Source organism: Parasteatoda tepidariorum, chromosome 4, assembly GCF_982258835.1.
Source record: "Parasteatoda tepidariorum strain Cologne lab strain chromosome 4, Ptep-v5.0, whole genome shotgun sequence".
Lineage (NCBI taxonomy): Eukaryota > Metazoa > Arthropoda > Arachnida > Araneae > Theridiidae > Parasteatoda > Parasteatoda tepidariorum.
In genome coordinates, this window is record NC_141758.1 from 55206459 (window position 1) to 55230662 (window position 24204).

At 28.7% G+C, this 24204-nt stretch overlaps 1 protein-coding gene across 2 annotated transcripts in view; it reads right to left on the reverse strand.

Annotated features, from left to right (window-relative positions):
• Positions 1–628: 628 nt before the first annotated feature.
• The window catches only part of LOC107442879 (uncharacterized), a 101595-nt gene continuing 78019 nt past the window's right edge, over positions 629–24204 (reverse strand). Inside the window, exons 6-18 of one of the 2 annotated variants that reach the window (XM_016056551.4) lie at positions 23708–23884; positions 22505–22687; positions 21367–21578; positions 17465–17757; positions 15373–16095; positions 14138–14189; positions 13814–14032; positions 12287–12400; positions 10968–11162; positions 10675–10848; positions 7782–7937; positions 3069–3172; positions 629–899 (exon numbers count right to left, since the gene is read on the reverse strand). In XM_016056551.4, coding sequence (XP_015912037.1) covers positions 804–899; positions 3069–3172; positions 7782–7937; positions 10675–10848; positions 10968–11162; positions 12287–12400; positions 13814–14032; positions 14138–14189; positions 15373–16095; positions 17465–17757; positions 21367–21578; positions 22505–22687; positions 23708–23884 — 2698 coding nt within the window. In that variant the 3' untranslated portion in view covers positions 629–803. Of the gene's footprint in view, positions 900–3068; positions 3173–7781; positions 7938–10674; positions 10849–10967; positions 11163–12286; positions 12401–13813; positions 14033–14137; positions 14190–15372; positions 16096–17464; positions 17758–21366; positions 21579–22504; positions 22691–23707; positions 23885–24204 lie in introns of both variants that reach the window. The other variant, XM_016056550.4, reaches the window with a different exon arrangement.

Below are 24204 nucleotides of genomic sequence, written 5' to 3' on the forward strand. Positions count from 1 at the left end.
GTCTGTATTAATCAGCAACATTCCATACTCCCTCAGTAAGCCATTATAAAATGTTGAGCAGTCTGCACGAATGGGGAGCGCAGCTATAAAAGGTTGAGCTTAAATGAGTTACTTCCCAGAACAATATAGTTTCTCGATAGTAGAATATTTATAATTGGAGAAAAAAAGGAAGACTTCAAATAATTCGGAGTTTTCTGTAAACTGATAATTCAATAAAATTGGTTTTAAGTATTTAGGAAGATAAATTTTTCATGTTATTCAACAAAAACATATTGAATTATTGTAGAAAGAACTTTCCATAATACAGAATAGTGTATCCAACAGCTTTAGGAAAAATAACAAAAAATATGGCATCAATACAAAAGAATAACTTTAAATGATTAAAAATGGTATAAATATATGACAAATCAAAAGGGAAATTTGTAAAAATCGAATTGTAAAATATACCTCTATAAAAAAGCATACATATAATATAATTGTAATTGACATCATCTGCAGTTTACAGTTGAAAAATGAAAATGACACCCTGTTTAAAAATGTGACACATAGCATAAATGTTTGCTAAAATAAAAACAAAAATTAAGCCAGTTTTGTAAAAGACAAAAATTTTTATCTTTGGTGCGTTAAATTTTTGGTTTTGTAACAAGCTGTCCAGTTTGTAGCCAAATTTGAAGTATTATACATTTGAGAGTTGAGATATTTACATAATTGAACTAAGTATTTATTATTAACAGATAGTAAAAAGCTTTGGGCTTATTTAAGATGCTCAGCTAATTCTATAATGAAACTTTTTCATACATTTGCTACCTAAAATGATCAATAAATAATTTCAAACTTTCAATTTGTTTTTGAAGTTCTCTCTTCTCAGAATCCAGATACATCTTTTCTTGCATAAGTTCCTGAAAAAATATGTTTTATAAGTATCAAAATTAACATTTTTGAAATTGCATAGTTTTTATTCTCTTGGCTTTAAAAACATGTAAAGCCGAGTTTGGGACAAAACAGTGGTTTTAGGATTATTTGAGTATTCAGAATAAAAATTTAATTTAATGCATTATTAACATAAGGAGCAATACATTTTAATTAGATTAATATATTTAATTACCTTGTCAAATTCATAAAACAATCCCTTATAAAAGTTTCAATGGACACATATTAACACATTTAGTAAAATAATAAACAAATCTGCTCACATAAGCTTTTATTATCTTGCAGCAATCTCTAGCTGCTTAAATACAAATTTTAGCTGTCTACCGTAGCTATAATGGCTAGCATTATCTGACTAATTGTTTTTAAATTATTTTAATAATATTGTTATAAATTGCGCTACACAGTGTTCAAATTTAAAAGAATATATTTTTTAAAAAATTCCCAAAAAGCAAATATCAGTTTGTTTAGTGTTTTATATGAAAAGCAATATTCTGGTTACAATAAAAAAATATGTTTTTCTGCAAATATTGCAAAATAATTTTGGAAAACGTTGAAATTTAAATTCATAGCTCCTATAAGTTTCAATGGATATAACTCCATAGTAATTTCTCCTTTTATGAAATATTATGCAATGTTATAGATTTGAGTTTTTAATCTTTTTTGTAGATACCTAAACTCTTCTGTCAATACATTATAACAGTCGTCACTCTGTCAACACATTTTATTTCATATTTTATAACTGTCATTGAACAGCCGACTCAATTTTGGGTTTATAACTACTAATGTTCAACCCCTACCCTAGTAATTTTGAACCCAATCCAGAAAACAAGCAAACTCTTGGATCAGTACCGTATGATTTGTTATGGGAACATGGAGGACTTTGTGACTCAACAGATTTAACATGCACCAATCACCATTTACTACGCGGGAAGTCTTCGGCCGACGGGGATCGAACCCACGCCCTCTTGGACATGGGCCCAGTGCCCTACCAACCAGGCTATTCTGGCCCAGCACAGCTACGTTATAAAATACAGGTTTAAAAAAACAGCATACTAAGAAATCTGTTAAGAATGTTCGAAACATCAAATATAGATTTCAGCAAAATTCGCCAAGATTAATTTTTAGTATTGTTATTAGTTTTTTTGTCCTAATTTCAGCCTATAAATGATGCAAATAAAATAGAATTATTTTGGTATTTCTTAACTATAAGGGCCTTTGATAGAGTGAGTAGTGAGTTCCATTTTTTGCTTAAATTGTTATCCTTGAACTAAAGCTACACTAATGTGCCATTAAAAACAGCTAGGTATTTATTCTTTGAAAATCTGAAAACAATATTGGGGCATATGTACCTCTTCATACAGCTATTAATTATTAAACTCAATCAACTGATATTTACACATTCAAAAACTGACATAATTATTCATTAAAAAAATAATACTATAGTTGGTTTTTTTATTGTTAACATTGTTTTTGGTTTCCTGAACTAGAAAACTGAATTCTAGTAAGAAATTTTGGCAATGTTTCATGCATTTTAAAGAACCCCTTTAGACGTACTATTATGTATGACGTGAATAACACAACTATTCTGCACATTTTGTTGAACTTTAGGTCAGAGAACTGGTAAAAATAATCAAGTCGAATTTTTTTGCTATAAGAACATTTGAATAAATAAAAACTGTTATTCAAATCTATGTCAGCTTAAATCAACTAATTAAACTGCAAATATTAGAATTCTTTGAAGAAAAAAAAACAATATTAAGCCTTTTCATCTTGCTCCCCCATCAGAATGACAAGGGAAGTTTCCACTTCAATCTCTCGTGCCATATTATTTCTGGGCTGGAATGTTCGAAAGTAACTTGCCAAAAAGGTAAAAACATGTATATTTGTGATTAGCCCAAGAGTTAAAAATAAATACATAAGTTGTACATACATTTAATTTTACATAATATAAAAAATGACATATTACATATTGAAAAAAAATGGCACTTTTTTTTTTCTTCTAAATTAAGCAACTATTAAGAGGTTAAAATACAGACTCATGATATATTTTATTAATTAAAAGTAACAATAATAAAATACAATTTATACAAAATAAAAAACAAATATTAAAAATCAAATATTAAAAATCTGATATTTACTTCTGTTCTTTTTTGAAGGCACTCAATTTCAATATTCGATTCTTGGTTTACAACATTTAGTTTTTGGCAGCTTTCTATCAAAAATTTCTTTTCAGAAGTTTGTTCTGCAAAATAATAAATAAAAATATTAAAAACGCTTTAATATTTTCAAATAAATATATTATATTATTGCTGAAAAATGCTTTGTCCCAAAAATTTTACCTATTTTACAAGTAACTGTTTTCTGTTCAAACCATGAATCTTACATCTTTCATTTTAAAAATCAAATATTCTGACAATTTAAAATAAATGGTTCATTACTACATTAGTAACTTTATAGAGCAATAGTTTTCTTTCAAAAACATTAGAAAGTGTTAGAAGTCAAAATTATAAGTTAACTTTAAAAGAATATGATTAAACATTTCTTAAATTATACTATTTTTACCCAAGTGAATAATAAAATACAGCTATAATAAATAAAATATAGCACAAAAAATTAGAAGCTTGGTTGTGTTTGGAATAAAATCCATTTATAAAATTTCAAATTTTAATTTGACTCTTCAACTAAATTTTTGAAAAACTGTAAAGTTGATAAGCAGACGCATACTGTAAAGATATTTACATTTTAATCGAATATTAAAAAGAAATTTTGAATTTAATCTTTAATGAAAGTTAATAACAGCTAGAACCCTTAATTTTTAAAAATTTTTAACAACTTTTACTTTTTATTCTATTCACTTGCTGTTATTCTATTAACCTTTTAAGTACTGATACGACTTATAAATCCCACTAATATTATATAAATATAGTATTGAAATGATACAAAATATCCCATTGAAGCTTATCTATCCCTGTAATATATGACTTACCGTTTTATCATTACTTGTTGACAGCACGCCATTATTTGAAGTTGAATATCACTTATGAAACTATTTAGCAGTTGTTGATACTTCGTTGACGTCATTTTAAGATTACTTTATTTCACTCCTCAATTCTCAGCTTTGACAAATTTTTCAAGTTTTTTATATTTTTTATTGATTCATTAACATTTTAAACTAGTTATAAAATGGAGTATCAAATATTTAAATTTAATTAAAATTTTATAATGCGGTGTAAGTTCTAAATTAAAAATTTTATGAAAATTAGAAAATCATATTGAATATTAAAAAAAAATGCTTGTCAAAATGTAAAATAGACATTATTTAAAAGAACAAATTTCGATCTGTTTTTATAATTTTTTTAATAATTTGAGAAATTTTTAATAATTTGGTTGACTTCTTCAACTTTAGATTTCAAAATTACCAAATAAAGGAGGAAAAATATTTTTTTAAATAAAAATAAAATTATAAGATTGGGACCAATAGTAAATTCTAATTTTTTTAATGATAGACCAAATCATTTACCATTTCATTAAATTTTGAATAAAAGTTTATCACATAAAAAAAATTTTTAAATATAATGCAAGTGAAGCATATATATATATGGGTCATTCTCACAAAAACTGTCATTTTTCGGTTCATAAAATCCCAAAAAAATAAAATGAATAAAAAGCTCTGAAACTTTTTTTATTAATAGAAATATGTAATGGCATTATAAAGAAAATATATATCCTTTAAATTATACTTAATATTTAAATTAATTAATTAATTTCACTATTTGAAAAGTGAGGGAATGACATTGATAGTGAGGGAATGATATTTTATTTCAATACATGTTTTTCTCTCAGTTACAGCTACCTCAAGTTTGAAAATGATAACATATTAAGTATATCTATTATTTATTATAATTTAGTTTTATATATTTAATAGTTTTTACAGGTTTGGGAAATAAAATTGGCTGGCACGATTGTCACATGGAATGGGTGGTAGAATTTTTTTTTATGTCTGTGTTTGTGTATTTATGTATGTCTTTTGGAAAGGGCCATTTTTATTTTCCTGCATTTGTGGGAGCCATTACATCAATTGTTACATTTTTTGAATGTAAGATCTTTACTTCTGCGGTATTTTAATTTTACATGTTACAAACAAACTTAATTAATGATTTACTGTTTTTTTCTCTTTGTATAAAATGCCTTAGATTCTATGTATTCAAATTTAAAAATATAAGATTGGTAGGTTTTTATGTTAATCTTTAACATCTGTACTACGTACTTTAACAAGATTTATTAAAATATTTGAAGCTGGAAAATGTATTTATGTGTGAAAGTGATACCTTATTTTTCTTGATGAAGTTTGACAAAGTAAAATTTTATTTCAAAAGGGCTAGAAAAAAATATCTTATGCAAAATATATATTTTTGAAAGTTCTTTATAGTTACTGCTTTTTGATTTTAAAAAAAAAACTGTCTGGTTATTTTTTGCGCAAAGATTTTAAATTTTGGACTCCTTGGATACTCCTTGGATTTCTTCTTCTGATCTCTGTTTGAACCCTGCCTATTTTATAAGTTCCCAAATTATAATGTTCACACAAAATTGATGCATCACATGCAAAACACGAAAGAGAGCGAAAATTCAATATGTTATTCCTTGCACTGTATGCAACTTGGTGAACTTTCATTGTGCCAGTGAATGGTTTAATTTTTACCTCAATTAATTTATCACATTTTTTTATATCCTCAATTGAAACTTCAAATAAAGTTACTGAGCAATTTTCTTTTAATACAGAAACAAGTGTTTCGTAATTATGCACATGTTTTCCTTCTGCCACTCTCCGATCTGCTGTTCTTTTCATAACAGCTCCAATTCCGTCGGGAGCTCCTTTTCCATGTCCGGATTCATTATAGTTCCAAGTAAAGTTTAGAATACCAGGAGTAAGCTGTTTTATATGTTGGGATATCAGATGAAACATTTTTCTGTTTCTATATTGGGCTGATGGCCCATCACTTAGCATATGAACATGTTTTACTTCACTTGTACTCATAATCCACTTTGTTGGAGTTTTTCTTCCATTGTTTCCTTTTCACTCTTAAGTTACGACTAGTCATTTGTGAAGCAGGTTTCACTCGTCCTCTTTCCTTTATTTCCAGGTATTTAATTCGTTCTTTCTGTTTTAAAATTAAAGAGGAATTTGACTTCATTCGTTCTCTTCTTTTTCGATCATATTCTTATTTCTTTAAACGAGCTTCTTTTTTCGTTAAGCTATCCATAGTTAAGCTATCTGGAAAATAGATTCTAATATTTCTTAGATTGTTCTTAAAACAGTCATTCTGTATTTATTAAAATGCCTAAACTAATTAATTCAAGATCATAGTTGCATTATAACTGCTGTCTTATTTCATGCTGTGTAGAATTCACGAATAAACTTGGCACTTAAATAAAATTCATCAAATTATAAAATTATAATTGTAAGTTCTCCAACAAAAGTAACATATATTTATATAGCATATAATTTATAAGTTACAACATATAATTTTAATAGAAATTAATCAGGTTAATTAAATTTTTCATTCAAAAATATTTTTAGGAATATGATAACTTCATCAATATTATATTTTAAATAAAGTTAAATTAAGAATGGGCTAGACTTTAGAATTAGACTTAATACAATATATTCCGCAATTTTTAATTCTATTTTTATTAAAAAAAGAAAAACCAAGAACAAACTAAAGCAAAATTTAACAATATACTCATCTTGAATCATTCCCTCACTTTATACATTAGTGAGGGAATGATAGTGAGGGAATGACAAATTCAATAAAATTTCAAAATAACAGTTAGGCCTAATTGATTTCTGAAATCAATCACATACAATTATATTCATACAAGAAAGCAAAATATAATTATCCACTTTTTCGATGAATTTGTATTTTATTTTATTTTAAAAAACGACATGAGGGAATGACAAATGTAAAAAATTTTACCTGGTTTGATTCATTAAAATTTATTTTACAGCAAAGCTTCTTTAAGTTGAAAATGGAAACATACTGGAATTTTGTTCTATGATGTCAGTTGTTAACTTCTGAAGTTTTTATTAAAATATTTTTATTCTAAGAAGTTTGCAGACGATAAAAACATTGTTGTGAGGGAATGACGCGAAACGCTGGGGACAAAGTTTAAAATAGTGCTGTGGTAATATTTTTATCAGAAATTAAACTTAAAATTTATTTTCTGAATTCTATATTTCTATATTCTGAAATAAAAAACACGAATTTGTAAATTTATTTTTTTTACTTCAGAAAAAAAAATTTTCTTTTTTTAAATCAGCAGTGGGGACAAGTGAGGGAATGACATATTGGTATATTTTAATTACCTAAAATAAATAAAAAATAAAAATTGATAATTTTATTTTTATTCCTTTGATAGCTTGCATTCTGAAGGACACTTTCCCTGAATTTTTTTTTTTCGTAAGCTGTAAAACAAACATAAAATATACTGGGGACATGAAAATGACTGTTTTTGTGAGAATGACCCATATATATTTGAGATTTTGTACCTACTCATCACAAGTGATTTCCAAGCCGTCTCCTCTATGCATAAAAAGATTTTTTCCCCAAAAAATTATTTAGTATCTTACAGTAGTCTCGCTTGCCCACTCCCATATCAGCAAAAATAAGTTATTTGAAAGCTTTATGTCCAACTTGTGTATTTAACTCATATTTGAATGACCCCTTAAAAGAAACTTTTTAATCGATAAGAAAATTATAATATATCAATTAGAAAAGAATACATAAAAAATAAATATTATTTCAGAGCGTTGAGATAGATTTAATAATCTAAGAAAAATTGGTTAAGCTTACCAGATATATGGCACTCATATGATTCCATTATGGCTTCAATGCCAGGCCATTGAAAAGGAGGTCTATCATAATACCAGTCAGTCTTTTCAACACTTTCACTTTCAGGACTTTTATAAAATGCATGTTCAATTAAACCAGAAGAACTATTTTTCTTTTCTATGAATATAAATAGGATTTCATTATATAATTTTTAACAAATTCATTGTATAACTTTTAATTTCATTAAACTTGAAATATAAAAATATTAGATGAGAAATAAAACATGGGAACAAGTCAAAACTTTTTAATGCTAGACTTATTTTTATTTACTTATTTATTTTGTTCTTTTTATGTTTAAAGAGCTGAATAAGATGGTTTAGTGCAGTGATTATCAACCTTTTTTATGTGGCGGCACACTTTTAACGATTTCGAAATTTGACGGCACACAATGAAAAAAAAAAAAGTTTAAAAGTTGTTTACTTACCTATAATACACTGTGTTAAATAGACTGTGATAATAATTTTGATTGTGAAATAAAATAATATGTACTACAAAAGCACTTTTATTAAGGGATTAATTATTTCTTTCGACAAATTTTTTATTAGTTAGTAACAGTTATTTTTTTTTGCCAGTTATTAATTGTTAGCTTGTTTTCTATAATTAACTGTTAGTTTTTTTACATTATTTATTATTTTTTTGTGATTTCTTGTTAATTAGTTTTTTTCTAATTATTAATTGTTAGCTTATTTTTTTGTTAGTTATCCCTTGTTAATTTGCTTTATAACTATTAACTGCACCGTTTACTTTAATGATTAGCTTTTATTTCCGTTGGAAAGTTAATATTTAGCTTGTTTTAGCCTTTGTTAATTATTTTAATAGTCATTAAATTTCCTACTTATTTTAGTATTTTTTAACATTGTGTGTCAAAGACAATTTAAACACTTCCTTCTTATTTTTGCTTATTTTAATATTGTCAGAGACAAGACAATCGCCGACAAAGATGTTCGCGCGGTTGTATCGCGGAAAAATTATAAAAAGTATATATTAAAAATAATAAAAGTATAAATAATATAATGTATATAATATTATATATATGTACACTTTTCTTTGATTTAAACTTTACTCGTAATAAAAGAAAGCATTATAATTTTTATTGTATCATTTCTAATATTTGGCGGCACATTTTAAGAATTTAGCGGCACACAAAAGTGCCGCGGCACAGTGGTTGAGAATCACTGGTTTAGTGAATTCAATTAAATTAATTTTAAAAATTTATACATAAGAATTAAAGATTATAAATTTGTTATTATTTTTTGACAGCAAGCTTTTAATTGATGAACATTGAAATATAATTTCTAACAATCTTTTTTATAGTACTTATTACAGTTTTGATATTTTAATTTTTCTCCAAAAGAAAGACTCTTAGTTACTTAACTACTTTTTTTTATATATACAGAACCTACTGTTTCCATTTGGATAAAATAAATTTCTACTTATTTCATAATTTATTAATAATTATATTAATAATTTCAGAAACTTTTCTTTTTAAAACAAATTTTCTAGAGAAGTAACACACACATGAAAATTTATAAGGCATTTGCTTATGAATTTTCAACTCAAACAAATGCTTTCAATATTGATAAAAGGCATGGTGAATACAACTTACAGTATGACTGTTGGGTAAAATATTTTATTAGAAATTATTTTAAGAAACTTATTTTATAGACAGTCACAAAATGTGTACCAATTTGTTTGTCTTTTAGTTTAAAAATCAAAAATACAAGCATACTATAGTTATTAAATTTACAAGCAACCATCTATATTTACCTGGATATAGATTTTTATTTTTTAAAAAAAACTAACTTTTATTTTAACTGCACTAAACATATCTCCCAAGTGCAAGTATAAAGTATTTAATCAAATAATTATTTGTTAAAATATATAATTACTAAGACTTTTATAAGGTAGTACATACAGAAAAACAAAACTACGTGTCTGGAAAAAATGAGCTTTTCCTTTTTAAGTAAATTCAAGTGCCTAAAGCATTAGTGTTACTTTTTAACTACCTGATGAAGGAAATCCCTTTATTCTCCATATCGGTGTTTTCCAAACTTATGACTTTTGTGTACCATTTCTAAATTTTTCGTAAAGCTGTGTACCCCTAACAAAAAAAATGAATGTATTTTTTTAAAAATAGGTTTATTTAGAATGGAGAATAAAGTTAAAAGTCACTAAGTATTAACCGTTAACTCTGCAAAAAATAGCTAATAGAAAAATATGTAATCGTAAATTTTCATAGCTAACTTGTTTTTAAATAAAATTTGTAAGTTTTGTTTGTTGCAAGATATTTCCCAAAAGAACGCGTACCCCCACTAAACTGTTCCTGTACCCTTGGGGGTTCAGTACCACACTTTGGGAAACACTGCTCTATATGCTTGGTTATATTTGTCTGTACATGGAGCCTAAAGAAGTCTTAATAAATATTTTGTAGGCACTTTTCTAAACTTATATAGGTTAACCTGAAATGTGTTTTTGTTTTATTTTTTATTAATTCCTATAAATGTTTTTTTTTTTAAGTTAAGAAGCAAGATGTGGCCTATCCCAAGAAAATCTTAACACTCTTCCTCTAATTATTTCAATTGTATGCTTGATAATGATCTCTACGAAGCTTTAATGCCCATTGGAAAGGCAGAAATTTTGATTTTACAGTTTAAATTTAAAGATGGCATAAGGTGTTTTAATATGAAATCAAACATATTTCAAACTGTCTAATTTTATTTCAAAATAACATAGTTCAGTTCTTTTATGATAATTATTTTGCATTCTTACAAAATTAATGTTATTATGACAATAGGAAAGTTCTACCTTTAGTAGTTATAGATAAAAAGTGAGCTTAAAAAAATAGTTTTCTCACCTAATTGCATTTGAGTCGTTTGCAAAACAGACTTATGAAATTCCTCAACAAAATCTTTATTGATTTGCCTGACTCTTGGATCTTTTGGAGCAATGACAGCACCTTTATCTTGTGTTGTTTCAGCAAATGCAGGAATCTGATTGGTAGGAATCAAAGGAGGAACTGGCAGATTAACTAAACAAAACACTTTCAATTAGTTAACATTTGCAAAATAAAATTGCAGTGCAATAAGTGCAAGATTGAACTAATTCTTTGAAAAGATTGATTGAAATTGAAAATTTTGAAATTAATACCAGTTTTCATAGGAGGCTTGAGGAATGAAGATATTTTCTTGGGAAGAGGAACTGCTATTTGGCTAGATTCACTGGCAGGGAAAAACTTTTTGTCACTGAACATTCTATCCAAGCCAGAGTCATTAATATTTTTTTCTTGGTTTAAATTGGGCTTTTTAATAATCTCTGATTTTACATTATTTAAAACAGAGTAATCTGCAAGAAAAGTATGATTATTAACACAAAATTTATGAATAAAAAAAAACAATTCTATATTTGATTCATTTTTGAATGAGAGTATTTATTCAACAAAACAAACTAAAATAATAAACTAAGGATCAAAACCAAAAATATTAACAAAACAAATAAATAGATTCAAATTTATTCAAAATATTGGTAAGGGGCTCCTACTTAGTGATTTTTTTTTTTTGACGATTTCTGAAAGAGATTGACAAAAATCAGAGTAAACTTAGAGACGATGCTGTCAATGATTTATTTTCAGAGTAGTTGAAAGTTAAATTAGAAAAAAAAGTTATTAAAGAAAAAACTAAAAATCTTAAACAAACAAACAAACCACTTCTCATCTTTAAAAGCTAACTAATTTTAATGATATATTTATATCATAAAAACAAAACCTAACAAACACAACTAACACAATTAACCTAAACAAAAACACAATTGTTAATTTATTTAAAATACAGTAGGGAACCGATTATCCGGAACGATCGGAACCATCGCTATTCCGGATAACTGATTTTTCCGGTTTTCTGAATCGCTACAAAAAGCCGTTTTTTTTTATTGTAAATCCCAACTAAAAAAATAATTTTTTTTGGAAATAATCTTAAAAAGAAGAAAAAACGATGGAGTAATACACTAATGATTATTTCCAAAATGATGGTAAGGTAAACATCTTTCAAAAAAGAAAGAAAAATCCTAAAATCTTATGAGGAAAAAAACATTTTTTTTAAAAAAATGGCGGGAAAATTTATCGAATTTCGTTCCGGTTTTTTGGTTTTCCGGATAACGGGTTCTGTACTGTAGTTCCATAATTCATAAATTTGTTTTTACACACAATAATATCAGTTAAGGTAATTTTTATTGACCTTAAATTTTATTCATTGATCTTGTTTCCATGACACCAATACAAGTGGCACCAAGAAAAATGACGCTGACTAAAATTAAAATTGCTTGCCAAAATCATGTACCTTCGATATCATTTTGAAATCAATGAAGGTAACCTTTAGGAATGACCAAACTCCATAAACGACTATTTTACTGTGAAACAAAGAATGGTCGCTCCCAAGAGCTTTTACTGTATTTATTAAATAAACAATGCATACCTCGTTTTCCTAGTATGCTACTTTGCACCTCCATTGATCCTTCACTATTAGATTTTAGTAAACCATTTCTTCTTAGCTTATCTTGAAGCACAATTTTATCAAGTCTTTCTTTATCTAAAATCATTGCAAAATTTCACAATTATTGTAACAAACCTGTTCCAGGTGGAAGAAAAACAGACAAATTTCATTTAAAAAAGATTTTAGTAAACCATTTATTTTTAGCTTGTCTTCAAGTACAATTTTATCAATTCTTTATGCATAGCTTTTGATCTAATGATTGGATCATCATGTTCTAGGACTCAATCTTAAAGACTCGAGGGGGTGATCTCAAATATGCTAACTAATAAGTGCAGACAATATTTAAAGTTATGAAATCAGAAACAAAACCGTACTTTATCTGAATAAAATATAAATTCGGATTCCTGACCCCCAAAATATCAAGAATAGCTGCAATTTTGGAAATATGGTTCAAATAGTTTCACTAAAAGGACTCTCTAAAGTTTGTTTTTTGCATATTTCGCTATCTTTTTAGGTGGATTGAAAAATATTTGCAAACAATTGTAAAATCCATTTATCCAAATACAATTCCATGCAAAAAATAATTCTCAGTAAGTATTACTTATTTTTTTATTATTTTATTTAATAATGGTTGAAAACTTTTGAACCCTGAGGTCTACAATTTCTTGCATCACTTTAAAGAACATAATTTTACATGGTAAAATACAAAATTTGAGCAAAATCAGTTGAATAATTCTTGAGAAATTGAATTTCAAAAAAGTGAGATATTTAAAATTTGATTTCGCAGAAACTATTCAAGAGATTTTACTCAGATTTCGTAATTTGTCATGTAAAATTATATTTTATAAAATAATAATGCAAAAATTTGAAAATCTTACAATTCAACATTTTTTCAACAATCATTAAATAAAATAAAAAATAATAAATATTTATTAAAAATTATTTTTTTGCTTGAAATTATATTTGGATAAACGAATTTTATAATTGGGTGTAAAAGTTTCTGAGTTTGCTTGAAAAGTTTTAGAGATATAGCGAAATGCCCAAAAAGTAAAATTAACATTAAAGGGTCCAAACCTTGGAGCGCCCTCCTGACCGAACCATTGAGAGCATATTTCTAAGATTGAGGCCATCCCCTATATTTTGAGGGTTAGAAATCCAAATCCGTCAAAAAATAGTATGTTTATGCAAAGAAAGTACGTTTCTGTGTCTGACTTTGTAACTTAAAATATCGTTTGCACTTATCAATTTTAGCGTATTTGAGGTCACTCCCTCGAGCCATTAAGTTTGAGACCTAGAACATGAAGATTCGACCATTAGATCAAAAGTCATTCAGAGTGGTCCTTTTCTTTCTTTTTATTGTACACTGTATATCATGAATAAAAAGTTAAAAGAGAGAAGAAATTTTTACAAAAATCAATTTTAGCCTTTGCAATCAATATAACATTTTTATTTATGTTAAAAAATGGTCACTGTGTAAAGGCTAAACTAAACTGAACATTTAAATAATACCTTCTCTCTGATCCAGAGGAATAAATGATAACTGCAAAGATCTCAAAAAGTCAGACTTTTCTTGGAACTCCTCTTCAAAACACAGCCGTTTTGCTAATTCATTGAGGTGTTCAACATCATACTCTATTTCTGGCTCCTTGATTGGCTCCATATCAACAGGACTCATACTTTTCTCCCTCAGCGCCTGGTGTCGCTTAATGCATTTATGTAGCTCAATAGCTAGAGGTAAAAAAAATTGTTACAATAAATTTATTTGATAAAAAGATTTTAAAAATCATGAAATTGAATACTAATCTGTAACAGAAAAAAAAAAATCAAACTAACCTTGTATTTTGGAAGGAATGGTTAGATCTAGTTTAGAAAGGAACTTCAATTTCTGAAAAAGAATATTCAACTTGTAAAAAAAAATTACGATTTGATTTATTAAACACTAATTATACCATCAATCTGTCAAGTAAATATTTTCAATACTGATTGGAAATTACTTAAAAAAATATTTCAGTTTTTCTACACAAAGCAATTTCTGAGGAAACAAAAATATCTTACTTAAAAATAGGCTAATACTTAATATTTATTTTAAATCTGCCCTTCAGGAATCAAAGATCTCGTATAACTAACATGTAAAAAAATAAACAAATGGCTTTGAAAAACTGTAAAAGTAAAATAGAACATGAAATTATTAGAGAGAGAAAGCTGCAATGGCTAGGGCATATGTTAAAAAACTTTGAAATATATAGTGTAAAAAAAAAGGCATTTGATTCAAAACCTCGGGAAAAGCAGAAAATCAAAAATATTTTAGTTTCAAACAATTAATAATGAAATGAAAACTATCATGGAACGAGGTGACATTGGGTGCTAGTGTTAGATAACAATACTATTAGGGTGAAATGGAAGACCATAACAGACTCATTATGTTCCACTACAGAGATAAAAGAACAGTTACAATTAAAGAGTGATACATAAAGTTGTCGTGATAATAATAAATCGTCAAGGTGTAAAACTAGCAAACAAAACTTTTGGAAAAAATGAGTATATTAATCAACACATTACATTCTTTCTCAGCTTTTTTGTCAACAAACTCCTTTTCAATTTCTATAATTTTGATATTTAATTTTTTTTTAAGTAAGCACTTAATAAGCTTTTTACAAGGCTTAGTCATAAATGTTTCCTATAACAGTTTCTATATTTAGTTTATACTGCAGTATATAAGCTTGTATCTATACTAGAATGATCAATGAGAAATGGTCAAATGAATGAATGCATGAAAGAAAATTGCTTCCAAATGTTGGCCTATACCTCTTGGCCCTACAATAACCTTTACTGTTAGTTTAATTTATAATAACAAAGCCCTTCATTTTTTTTTTAAATTTTTGAAGTTATCAACTGATTGCTGATTAAATTATAGTAAGGAAAATGTCTTCCCACCAACACTTAAAAATTAATAAAGTGTGTGGGAAGTATCCTTCCCAAGGACTTAAAAATAGTTTAAATAGTTCAAGGGTTATGTAAAAATGATTTATTGACCAAAGGTTGTGCACCTCTAACAGAATAAATAATACCTTTGGATTTGAATCCATCTTAGGAGGTGGACCTTTTTTAATGGACAGTAAAACTTTTAATCGCTCTTCATCCTCCTCATCAGACTCAATTTCAGATTCATCGCTATCAGCAACTTCTCTAGTCATTCGCAGCTTCCTCAAACGCTGCTCCCTGGCATCCAAGACACTGACAAGTCTAGGTCTTTCATCCGCACTATCGTGAAAAGGAGGGATTTCAGAGCTATTTAGTAACATTCCACTCGCTGACAAATCTCTGAGTTTATAATTTTCAGAAAAATCATTAACATCACCACGGAATAAGGCTGGAGGAACATTAAGCACGAAACCAGGTAATTTATTGCTAGGCGATTCATTTTTTAAGCTCTCTTTAATGCTTGTTTTTTCATTTTCAAATTCTTTTGAATTGACAGAGAAATTTTCTTGGGGTGGGGAAGCCGTCTTTGAGTCGGATTCCATTTTATTTTGATTATCCGGTGAGTGTTCTGATTTGGCAACAAAACTGTTCAAGTAATCAAAACTGTTGTTGGAAGGGAACTTTTCACGAGCGAAAATTCCATTGATTTGAGAATTAATGACTGATGCCATGCTCAAAGTGCGAGTTTCGAATGTGGCGCCATTTTTATTCTCCCTCTCCACATAATAGTTTGAAGATCCTTTAGGTCGAGGAAAAATTGTCAGTTTACTTTCTGGTGTTTCAGCGTGATGAGGCTTTGATTCATTTTCCTGCAAAAAAATAATAATAATGTAAGAAATACAGTAAATGAAAAATAGCTGGAACTTCATATTCAGTTAATTTAAAATGCTTAGATATTTAATTTTCCCTTTACTAAAAGTTTACAAGCATTTACGTAAAAATTAAACAATAATTAGGCTTGCATAATTTATTTATTAATTGATGTACACTTACATGAAGCTTCACAAATCTAAGTAATTTTTAAAATTAAAATATAGTATTGAAGACAACAAAAAAATATGAAATACAAAAAAGAAATGATGCAGAAATAATTTTTTTTAAAAATGAGATGGGATTTTCTAAGAGAAATGACATAAAATGATTAAGAAAGTGGTAGGAAGAACATCACTACACGATACGAAAAAATAATAATGATGATTATGAAATGTCTTGAAACAAAACTAAACTCAGTGGCGCGACAGCCCATAGAGGGCCAAAGTCTACTGTGCCGATCTCAGTTTTCTTGACCTTGGGCTCTGGGGTGCAGGAGCAGATGTTCCGGTTAGGTGGTCAGCCGAACGCAGAACCCCCAGTGTTTAGTTCCCAAACATGCTTTGCACTCATTTATCGACCCACTGAAGGGATGAAAGGCTGAGTCAACCTTGCCCGGCCTGATGATCGTACCCAGAACCTGTGGCACGGGAGTGCAAAGTGCTACCACTCCGCCACCGGGCGTCAATGTCTTAAACTACTGTCAAATTATTTTTAATTTGTAAATCACATAAGGTTTACTTCACATTAAAAAATTTCGAATTACATTACTCTGTTTCACAAGTACACTGAAAAAAAAAAGATTTCATGTTGTGCAAGTAAATGCAAGAAATGCAAGTAAACAGAGTGAAAAATATTTTATTGATTATGTTATACTGATTTAAGTGCTAACAATCAGAAGGAAAAAAAAGAGTAATAATTTTGCTATGTAGTTTGAAATTTGTGAAAAACTGGCAATACTATACTTAATGTTTACTTATACTGAATAGTTCATGTAAACAAAACAAAAAAGGATTCTATTACCAATCTTACATCCAAATATTTGTTTTGAGATCACTTTAAAATTTTAAATCGAATATAAAAAATAAAATAAAAATGTACAATTATACTATTTGTTTTAAACAAATTTCATCTATAGTCATTCCTATCTAAAGAACTTCTCCCGCCACGGTGTCTGGAAATGTCTGTTGCTATGGAAACAAGAGCACATTTTAGAGAAGATCTTTGTCCTTCATATTTAACCTGCACTCTTACTTGAAATAGTTCAAATCTGGTAACCATAGTCACTGACAGTGCTCCAAACAATTAGCAAGGGGAGTTCTACAGATAGACAGGTACCAACAAACAATTATAAACTAAAATAAATACCCTGGAAACATTCATTTGGTATGGCATTCGATGAGAAGAACTCATTTCCTGTTCTTTTCTATAGTAAGCAAGACCAGTATGTTGATTGGAATTTCTTGGATGCAACTGACCATTCACAAGAGAATTGTTATTTTGCCTTGGCTGCCTTGAAATGTATTCTTCTTTTACAGATAATGGTGTTTCCATGTGAGGAATATTAGTGGCCAAATTCAAAGGAGCAGATGAAGATGGAACGGGTGATAAGCTCCTAGTATATTCACGTGGAGTTCCATGGATTATTGATCCCATATGTCCTGCAAAGTTCAAAATGAGTTGGTAAATATTCTTACAACATATTGAAAAACTGAATGAAGGTAGTAACAATTATATCTCAGCAAAAGGTATAACAAGTGAACTATAAGTTTTTATTTAATAATTATAAAAGCATAGTTTAAATTATTACTAAATAAGACTTAGCCCTAACTATATAAGCAATTTTAGTAAATTCTAAAAGTGTCAAAGAAAATATTCATTTCAATGTTTGATGATATAGTTCAGATAATCTTAACAGGCTTAAACTATGGTTGTTAGCCACTCCGAGTTAAGCACACAAAGCTAACTCAAAATAATATTAATTTCTATTCAAGTTGTACAAGTACAAAAGAAAATTATTTTAATAAGTGGTGGTATAGTTATCAGCCACCAGTCAGAGGATCTGAACTTACAGGGATCGTAGGTAAGACTTGGTATATGTGCATCGTAGGTCAAAGAATCTGAACCTATGTGTAGAATCCCAAACATTGGTCTTAAGAGCCATTGCCTCATAGAGTCATAAATAGTAATTTTTGATTAGATACAGTTCACTTAGTAAGTTTAAGACGAAAAATAAAAAGTTATTCTGGAAAAATATTAGCAAATGATAAACTATATGATTTCAGAAAAAGTTGGCTTAAATTGCTTTATAACCTACTAGCTGTACCCTGCGTGCGTTGCAACGCTTTCAATTTGAATTTGAATTTTGTATTTAAGTGTGTAAATGACATTTGCGATTATGATTTGAAATGCAAATTTTATTTAATGGTGAAAAAAAGCAGTTAATTCTCTAGGATATCATTAGTGCATTTTCAAACAGACATGTATGGTGATGCACACGGAGCATGAAACATATTTTGGACAATGATCTGAAATAAGACTGGATCTATGGTGACATCAAGAATTTCTGCTGATATCTGATCAGTTTTAGAAGGTGGTTTTTTTTCAATAAGCCAAATTAGAATGTGTGCCTGAGGCAATCCTCGTTTTTGCCATTCAATAGAGTACACCCAACACCGTGTCTCTCTAAAAACATGACGCTTCACAATGAAATCAAGTAAAGATTATCATTTTTGTTTGAACACACGTGCTGTAATATCATGACGATCCGATGATGATTGTCCTGGTAACAAAATATCTCTAATTTCAACCCAAGCAGAATTGCACGTAAATGTAATAAATAAATCTAGGAGCCCATATGCGAGAACATATGTCATTGCATCCTGTGAGTATTCATACATGTGCCTTGGAGTCCAAGGCACATGTATGAATACTCAGACATGTATGAATACTACATTTGCAGGGAGTCCAAGTTTTTCTCCCTGCAAATGTAGTCGGCAATATAATCATTTTCCCCACATCATTAGGATTAACGTTACCATCATTAATTATTGCATCCCGTAAATGAATGCATTCTTCTGAACGTAATTTGGTTTGATTTAATTTAATATACAGTAGGCGTTCAGTTTCAATTTTCGCATACATATCGACAATGTATTGATGAACTAATTGTCGACATTTTAAAGTATGATTATCAGCGTTTTGGCAATCATTAATCTATATGCATAAAAACTTATTGCACTTGCTTTCTTATTGGTTTTCTCGCCTGTTTGCGGACTTCTTAATTTTATGTTAAAATAATATCCCTCCTCTCCTCACCAAAATAAAATAGGATATTGCAATGCATCATATGATCGATACGTTTCTGAGAACTCTTTGAACGTCACGATTTCTGCGATGAAGAACTGTATCGCGGGAGGTAAATTCTTCGCCAACTATAACAATAGCCACTTCATCCAATGTTGGCGCATTGTATTTTTCTTTGTGGTGGCCTACAGGTGTTTTTTCAGCTCTAATAACAACTTTGTAAATATCGGATGACATTTAGTCTAGGGCAATTGTGAACAGCCTAATTAACTGATTATGTTGATCGAAAAATTTTTGTAATACGGTAACAATTTTTCGTTTAGTGCCATTGTTTACCTGACAACGTTGATTGACTTGATCAATTGTGTTATCCATGAAATAAATTTGTAGAAATTTATGATCTGCGTTAGGCATTGAAAGAAGTGATCCTTGCACGATGATAAATTTGGCCTTGCACTTTGAATGTTGGGATGTAATTCTCGTTCAGGATACGTGTAGCACCGAATAAAGTCATTTAGAAACACGAATTGTACCGGCGTATATGCGCCAAAAAATGTTTCGATTGGTTTGTTTGACCTGATACGAAGGTTGATAATGTCTCGGCAGGCGACGTAAAATCTTGTAGTTTCTGTATGCTTCTAGAACAGCAAATTTCAGCTGTTTCATTTTTAAATTTGAGAGCATTACAAAACATACATAATTGATATATTTCTCCGATGATGACACTTGGGGGAAGACTATAGTTTGTTGTCGGATCATAGTGAAATGCACTGAAATTCAAATCAGAGTATTGGCAGCGTCTGAATAGCGAAATGCGTTCTCGGTCGGTTTTCATTCTTGCTTCCCGTTGCTCTGATGTTTCCGACGAACGGGCTTGTGTAGTTCGTAGTTGATTTGTTGACAGTCTTCTTTCCTGTTGCTCAGACGTTTCTAAGGAACGGGCAAAAGCATTCTGTTCTCGATTAGTTTCAAGTCTTTTCCCCGTTGCTCCGATGTTTCTGAAACACGGGTAGTTCTCTTTTTGCGCGCTTGAGATGTCGACCGACTAAGAGCGATTTGCTTAGGCGGCATATTTTTGCAAATATTCTTTCTGACAACGAAAAAGAAATGTAAAAGTTGGCAGTGGTCGCAAATTTGCTAAATCGAAATATCACATACATATTTTAAATAATAAAAAGAGCAATAAAAATGAGATGAATAAGAAATATGAAAATTATAAGATTTAAAACAAAAATCAATTTTATAAATGAAAGAAATAAAATGGATGAATTCGAAAACTTTGCATAAATAAACAAACAAATAGTTTTCAAATGACAACTGTCACAGCACTGAAATCTTCGAAAAGTATATTTAATTTTGCTAACCTAAAATTACGTACTAAATATAAATATTTCTGAAAACGTGCAATTTGAATGAAATTTGCTTTTGTCTTTATATTTATTAAACAGTTTTCACAGTACTGAATCCGTGATACGACCAACAATTAAGAAATCTATTCTCGTTGATTTTACTTGCTTGTGCTCACCTGACATAAAGAAAAGCGCGAATTAAAAATTAAAGTATATGCAATTTACTTTAATTTACTTTTCTAAATGAATAGAGTTATAAGATAGAAAATATCACTGTTGTTATCTTCAAGATATTTGAAAATTGAATCGTTTATAGCAAAATTTAAAACAATGGCTAGCTTTTAACCAATCAGAAAATTCCATTTCGACTTTCACTGATATCGCTGGAACGGTTTATCGCACGGGATAAAAAGTATCCTATGTCCTTCTCCTGGCTCTAAACTACCTCCCTGCCAATTTTCAGCTAAATCGGTTCAGCCGTTCTTGAGTTATAAGTGAAGTAACTAACACGACTTTCTTTTATATATATAGATACCACAAATATTTCAAAGATAAATATAATGATAATTTAGAGAAAATTTTGAAAAAAGAATGACAGTAACTGTAAAGTATCACCTTTTTCTTCACTTTCTAGACGACTTGTAGAATGAGGAAGAGGGACTGGGCTTTGTCTCATCCGATTTCGCTCTTTTCTAAAATATTCTGCTTCCCTTTCTCTACTCTCAGCTTCCTCTCTTTCAATGTACCTCTCACGCTCACGATACATTTCCATCTCCCGCTGGCGTATCAGGTTGCTTTCCTTTGCATTTTCTTCTTCAGTATTATACCTAGAGAAAAAAAAGATTAAAACATGGCTAGAATTAAAACAAGATTGGAACAAAACACGAAAAAAATTTTTTTTAATGAATAGAAGAAATACAAGCTGGAAATCTATTATTATGAAGTAACAAGAATAATTTTTCTAATTACTTTCCCTACTTATAAGAAAGCAATACAAATATTTAACTGATATTACATGCGTTAAAATTTATTAACAAGCAATAATTAAGTTATATTTAATAGTAAAAATGCAACACAAAAATGCTTTAAATTTAATTACTGAAGAACTAAATGAGTATGTCTGGAAATCAGAAAAAGAAAAACTTGAAACTTTTCAAAATAGATGCTTAAAAATAATACTAAAAATCGTTTAGCCCAATAGTATAACAAATAAAGACCTTTTAACAATTGCTAATATCCCATCTGTTAATGAAGAAATTTCAAAATGAAGATAGAGATGGCTTGGCCATATACTAAGAACAGATAGAAACCAACCTGCAAATGTTGCAAGCTCATGGGCACCTGACGGAAAGAGAAAAAGAGGGAGACTGAGACTAATAGAGCAGGACAAACTGGATGGGAAGAAGCGAGTTGCCAAAGAAGAAAAAGACTCGAGCCCTTATGTGCCAGTTCGGCATGAAGAGGATAAGTAAGTAAATTAGTATGTCTATAAGCAAAGAAAAAATTAATTTGTTTATAAATAATAAAAAAATAATAAAAATGAAATAAAATTCATAACTGTTAGAAAAAAGGTAACTAAAAACTACTAGTTATTAAAAAATATCAATTGAAATCAATTGTTTTAAAAAGCTCTCTGTAATTCTGCAGCATTAGCAAAAAATCTGTAAGAAATCTAAAGTGTAGGCATAGAAAAATTTTAAATAAAATAAAAAGTTGCATACCAGATTTAAAATAACAATTATTAATGACTTACCTGCTAGAATTATAAGAGGAATTGTTAGAAGCTGATCTTTGAGAAATCAATTCGGGAGGATATTGATTTGAAGGATAGTGAGGAGCTCGGGAATGGGACATAATGTTAGTGTTTGGAGGTGGGTAGGGCATTGTAGAAGGTCGTAGCAAGCCATAACGTTCCATGTAAACAGGATCATCTAACCTACTAAAGATGTTACTTCATTATGAAGGGATTCAAACATGCTCAGAATATAAAAATTAATTTTTAAAAAATGCAATGGAGTAGGCAGCAAATTTTATGGTAGGATGATTTTGTGTATGTTCTATTTAGCTTTTTAGTGTAATACATAAGCAGACTTAAATAAATTTTAAAAAAACTTTCTAGAAACACAAAATCTTACTTAAAAATAAAAACTTTCTGCAAATAATTTATGGACTCTTGTAACTGGTTTCAAACCTCTCGTCACTACCTAATTCTGTCAAAATTAGTTCAAAAATCACTGTTTTTCTTACAAGTGTTTTAATTTTTATAAAACTCTATATTGATTACTATACATACCAGCATATATTTCTTTAAATTAAGCAGTTTTGTCAGAAATAGAAGTTATGTTATAAATGAATCTGCAGGATTAAAAATCTATGGCAAATAATTTGCATCAACACCTTTTTTTCTTTCTGTCTTTTTTTAATTTTTTTTTTATTGAAACTTTGGTTCTTTTGTAAACAGTCAGCTGAGATTGAATGTTTTCTAATTTTTCAAAAACTTATTTACATGTTCAAGAATAAGACCAGTTATTTCAAAATAAAATAGATTAACAGTATAATTGAGACTTACAAAAGTAAAACTAAATAAGCATCATGTGGATACTTTTAATCTAAGTAAAAACAGCTTCTGTAACAGAAGTTGTTTGTGATTTGTCAAATTGTGATTTGTCAAATTGTGATTTGATGTACTCTAATTAGCTAATCATGAAAATAACAAAATTGGATTTTTTAGATTTCAATAAACAATTTTGCATGCTTTTGTAAAATATCAAACAATAATAATATACTCTGTTGCAAGTTACAGAAAGAATTACAGTATAAGATTCATATAATCATTTATGGAAAGATTATCAAGCGTTTTATAAATGGTTAATTTATGTTTGGATAATGGTGGTAAAAAACTGATTTTTTGAGAATTAAAACACAGAAATATATTAATCCTGGAATAAAAAATTACCTATATGATTGTGGTTGCATACGAGAAGACTGCACTAAAGAAGGATGGTGATAGGAATATCCACTCATTGTGCTAGGAGGAGGTGATGCATTATACATATGAGGTGGAGTGGGATGTCGTTCATCGGAATTCCTATAGGGTTGGAAGCCTCGAGATGAGTTGTTTTCTTGACGAATACTATAAAAAAAGATTAGTAAAAAAAAAAAACATTAGTAAAAGAATGAGAGATTTCACATAAATTTGAAAATAAAATCCTTTATAATATTTTTTGTATATTTCAAAAAAGTACAAATTGAAAAATGTCCTAAGTTTCTAAGCATTCAAATTACTATATTTACATGAGAAATTTACTTGGAAAACAAGTAAAGATTTTCAATTTTCATAACGAATTATTGAAGACACATTTTTAGGGTTACAGAACCTGGATGTATTGAGGGAAAAAACTAAGTATTCAGAGGGAGTATAATTTTGTGTTTGACTCTATAATTTATATAAAA